The sequence below is a fragment of the Olea europaea genome, unplaced genomic scaffold, assembly GCF_002742605.1.
Source record: "Olea europaea var. sylvestris unplaced genomic scaffold, O_europaea_v1 scaffold2179, whole genome shotgun sequence".
Taxonomy (NCBI): domain Eukaryota; kingdom Viridiplantae; phylum Streptophyta; class Magnoliopsida; order Lamiales; family Oleaceae; genus Olea; species Olea europaea.
Window position 1 is genome coordinate 266,961 of NW_019239791.1, and position 5,025 is coordinate 271,985.

The 5,025-nt window shown below is 34.6% G+C and overlaps 1 protein-coding gene across 1 annotated transcript; it reads left to right on the forward strand.

The window, feature by feature from the left end:
• Nucleotides 1–2,415: 2,415 nt before the first annotated feature.
• LOC111380637 (vacuolar iron transporter homolog 2-like) lies at nucleotides 2,416–3,592 on the forward strand. Its single transcript, XM_023004257.1, has 2 exons — nucleotides 2,416–2,697; nucleotides 2,953–3,592. The coding sequence occupies exons 1-2, from the start codon at nucleotides 2,478–2,480 to the stop codon at nucleotides 3,384–3,386; spliced, it is 654 nt and encodes a 217-aa protein (XP_022860025.1). The 5' UTR covers nucleotides 2,416–2,477; the 3' UTR covers nucleotides 3,387–3,592.
• Nucleotides 3,593–5,025: the final 1,433 nt, after the last annotated feature.

The window sequence follows — 5,025 nt, forward strand, 5'->3', positions numbered from 1 at the left end:
GGGATAGATAATTTTAAATATGACAAAATTTTCTGTTTTTTAAAGTGGTCTATCAATTAATAATACTTACGTGCTACCTAAATCGGGGGTGATAAATAGCATTATCCAATGAAAAGTGCTACATGTACAACAACATGTACAGTCCTCTCACATATGAATGGTGGGGCCAACAATTATTTTAATCGTGAATCCTACACATATAAGAAGGCTGTCATTTTTACGGCCCTCAGATGTTGTACAAGTATTTTTTTCTTATCCAATTGTAAACTTGTCAACTTTTCCATTCCAATTAGCTAACAACTTTAGAATGTGTGTTTTTGCTCCACGTGTAGATATCACTTATTCGATAATAAAAAATTCTCCACCAATTTTCTTCTAGATAAAAAAATTGGATTTTTTCGTTGGGCAGTCGGATTCACATCTCTTACAACTAACATAGTCCTCAGTCCTTGGGGTAGAATCATCAAAATCCCACCAGGAATGTTGAGATGTTAACATGTTCTCACTTGACACCAATTTATTTTTTGATCAGAGGATTGAAATCTTTTTTTAACAAAGTGTTGTAAAATGATAATAGTTGCACAAAGGGATGGAGAAGAAACAAATAACAAGAAACAAAAAATGAATGTGAAGATGAAGGCTCGAACACATTATCATTGTCTTCAAATGATATTTGCTCATTTCAAATAGAATTTAATGCATGAAGGGATCTTGACAAATGATTTGCAGGATTTATCAAACCTTGACAAGGATTTGACACTCAAATACCATTAAAACCCTCCAAAACTTGAAAATGTAAAAAAGGGATTTGAATATGGGAAGAAAATGAATTTTCAATACTTTGAAATGATGAAAATGATTTCAATTATGGCTTTATGATTCTAGGTATTTTTCAATGTTATTTCTTGATCCACAACCACATATATATAGTCATCAAAGAATGTCACACGAAGTAGAGTCAAAAATTCTAGAAAAGCCACCAGAAATTCAAATGTCAAAAGCCATGCGGTCGCATAGATCAAACACATGCGGGGCTGAAATTTCTACAAATGCCAATGCAACCGCATGCCTAAATGGTCTACGCAGTCGCATAGGCCATGGTTTTCCCCTCAATCTCCACTTTTCATTCCACATTCGTTTATTGATTTTTGAACAACCATTCAACACAAAGTAGGTGACATTCATGTGGAATCCACATTGCCTTCAATTCACAATTATTATCTCTTTCCCACTCTTTATGTCTCATCTTCCCTATAGTGTTATCCTCTTCAGCAATCCATATAATTTGATTATGCTGATTAACTTTGATTTATCCAGATAATTTCCAGACTCCCCACTATCAGGACATATTCTTCAGTTAAGATAAAAAATTCTATGCTACAATTAGAACGAATATTTGCTTGATACTGTTGAAGATAAAAACTTAATTCCCTCTATAAACTTTAGTAAGATCGAATATTTTCTTGACACCATTGACGATATAACCCAACTTCCTTTTATAGCAATTTAAATTTAAATTTTTGCATGAAGTAGTTTAGAATAGTATTAGGCTCGATTTCGAAGTCTCACTGCACCTCTATAAAAATGAAAATTGAAATGTAGGATGTTGACGAAAAAAGGAATTCAGACGGCTTATTAGCGTAATTGTTTAATAATTTAAAATTTTAAATAAAGCAGTTCAATATGATATATTTGACCAAATAAAGGTCTTAATTTATCCCACCACTACGTGCCCATTCGACTATGAAATTTCAAGTATGAAAAAAATGAAAATTGGTCTGCAATTTAGTTGCGTGTTTTAAAGATTAAGTCCCCGTTTGAGCCATATTATTGTAAAAATGAGAATAAAAAATATAATCGTTATGGGCCCTACACAAGATATAAAAAGTCAAATATGATGACTTGATGTAATTGATAACGGTCATATTTTTCATTTTAATGAGGAAATAATGGGCTCGAACAGGGCCTAAATTCGTCACATTTCTACTGGCGAATTTTTAAATGCAGTACTTCAATAGCTAAATCAATGTTAAACAATTATCGAAATCACTTGATAGACATGTTTATTAACCAACACCATGTTGGAATAATGTGTTGTGTATGGGCTGTTTTGACATGATTTTGAGGCCTCGATTTGCTAATTTCTTCTTTTCGGTGACTCAATAATTTCCCTTGTACTGTTAATTTTCAATTTTTTTCTTTTCAATATATGAAATATTATATTCTGCGAATTATTTTATAACACACCATGCAAGTTTAGACGTTTATGGAATAACATGTCAAGTTTCTTTAATGCATGAAATTTAACAATGGTGGTGCCCAAGCCCTACTTTTTGTCTCCACTAATATCAATCTTTCTACTCTATAAATATCTAAAGTACAATGCGTTTTCCATCACAGTCATTTGCATTAATTCTAATCATTTCTAGATTTCTTGATTATTAAGTTTTCATCCTATATATATATATATAAATATCATGGCTTCTAATCAAGACGCCAAAATTTCTCTCCCTCCTGTCAGTAATATGGAGAGACAAATGAGCCTAGAGCCAGAAGAAAAGGAATTCGACTACTCAAAACGATCCCAATGGCTCCGGGCTGCGGTTTTGGGGGCCAACGATGGGCTAGTTTCGACAGCATCATTAATGATAGGTGTTGGAGCTGTAAAACAAGACATCAAGGCCATGATTCTAACAGGTATATTGGATATTCCATTATACTACATGTACACAATGATTTATATACACATGATGTGGTGAGGTTTGATTGGATTAGAATTTCTTCAATTCTTTTTATTTACACCTCATCTAACTCTTCATATACAAGCAACATTATTCTTGGATATTTGACTCAAACAAGGCTATTTGGCTGAATCTGTGTTTCCTCTCTTCTATTTGCTTTTGTTTTCATTGACATTTATTTAAGCGTGGCGATAATTTTTCCCATAAACAGGGTTTGCTGGATTAGTGGCCGGAGCATGTTCCATGGCCATAGGTGAATTTGTGTCGGTTTACTCTCAACTCGACATAGAAAAGGCTCAAATGAAGAGAGAAAAGGAAAGGGTAGTTGGTATAGAAAGTTTAAAAGATGAAGGAGAGAAAGAGGGTTTGCCTAGTCCAATACAAGCAGCTGCTGCATCAGCCCTAGCATTTTCAGTGGGTGCAATGGTGCCACTGTTGGCTGCCTACTTCATAAGAGAGTACAGGGTTAGGATGTGGGTGGTGGCCGCTGCTGTCAGCCTTGCTTTGGTGGTGTTTGGATGGTTAGGGGCAGCGATAGGGAGAGCACCGGCAGCCAGGTCCGCAATAAGGGTTTTGATTGGTGGTTGGTTGGCCATGGCCATAACATTTGGTTTAACAAAGTTGATCGGTTCTAGAGAGCTATAAATTAGAAAGAATTAAGCTAATTGTACTAAAATATTTTGACAGAATCAAGCGTTGAGGTGCATGTCACCTTAACGTCTGTCAAAAAGTTGTCAAAAAACTGTACAATCAGCAAAATTGAATTAGAAATAGCCAAGTATGTAAATGCTTATTTGCATTTGGAGACTTGTTATATGGCACCTAGCCAAAGGGAAGAAACTTTAATGTCCTCTCATCTATATTTACGTAGAAATTTAAAGAGAGAGTATTTAACAAAAGAACAATGCTTGTCTGCCAAAAATTGTATGACAGAAAAAATGACAAAATATGTGTTGGCACGATGTGATATAATGAAAAAGTTCACTGTTTTTTAAACAGTCCAATGATAGGTTGTCATGTGACATTATGTTAAAAATTATGTAAATCATTATGTTTGTGAAGGATGGTTGTTAACAATATATGATTTTTTTCCCTTTTTTTAATTCAAATAAATTGAGTATGGACGTGGAATTGGAATCATAGTAGAATATAATTGAACAACAAGATGGCACGTGACTAAGGCTTTATGAAGACAATGTTTCTCTATAGAAGACGTTCTTTTTAGGCAGAAATGTAAGGCAAAATATCCATTTATTCAAGAAAAACACTACAAATTGTTGGCGAATAAAAAGTGTTATACTATTACTTCGACTAATTAAATGCTCATTCAATGTAGCAAAAAATCCTAATAAACGTACCGCTCTATTTTCATTTTGGAGAATAAGATAACTTGAGCCACAATCGTCATCTTAAAATGGTTCTCTAATATCAAATAAAATGGTTGCATCGGAGCCATACTAAAATCTAAGACTTTGAACTACCCGTAGGAATCGCATTGCACTTCCTACTCTGCAACTACCTCCGTGACTTCAACTGAGAAGAAGCCTACTATCTACCGAGACTGTGCACGCAAGCCATTCCCAAAATGGTCAAGAGCACAACCCTAATCCATCCTTATATCCATACTAGTTCCCATATCTACAAGAACACCAGCAGCCACTTCTGTCTACCCAAGAAAGCTAAATCGATTGCCAAGTTCACGGGAGAAACCCCATATTCATCATATCCCTAACAGTCGCCCCACCTTGCAGGAAACTGTTCAATGAATCCTACCGGCCAATATGTTTTATCCTAGCATGCTAAACTCGATTTATAGCCAATGCACTAGCACTCAGTCATATTATCATACCATGTTATAGGCACTAAGGAAAGTGAGAATTTGATCTCATGTAGTCCATGTCAATTCACAAGACACTTGATCCCCAGAAAAATTGTCCCGAGTCTTTTAGTGCGAACATCTGATGAAGTTTGAGGATAAATTTCTCCAAGAATCATATTATCAACATATATCAGTGACATGGGATTTGGGTCTTGTTTCTAAAGAAGATGGAGGCGTGACATTTCGAATTGACAAATCTCAAGCATAGTAATATTATTTCTTTTAATCTATTATACTAATCTCCAGGAGCTTTCTTTACTCTGTACAAGCCTTCTGTAGTTCATAAACATGAATGTGATTTCTTTTATCTGCAAAACCTTCGGGTTCTTTTATCTCTTGAATGAAGGCTTTATGTTAGAACACTAAGTATTTTTTGTGTTGATTATTATTTGTTTTGGTTCATTT

What these genes read in the sequence shown, in the direction of transcription:
- LOC111380637 (XM_023004257.1), top strand. Translation starts at nt 2,478, where the DNA reads ATGGCTTCTAATCAAGACGCCAAAATTTCTCTCCCTCCTGTCAGTAAT. An exon ending in CAAGGCCATGATTCTAACAG is followed by an intron (nt 2,698 to 2,952) that starts GTATATTGGATA and finishes TCCCATAAACAG; the next exon opens with GGTTTGCTGGATTAGTGGCC.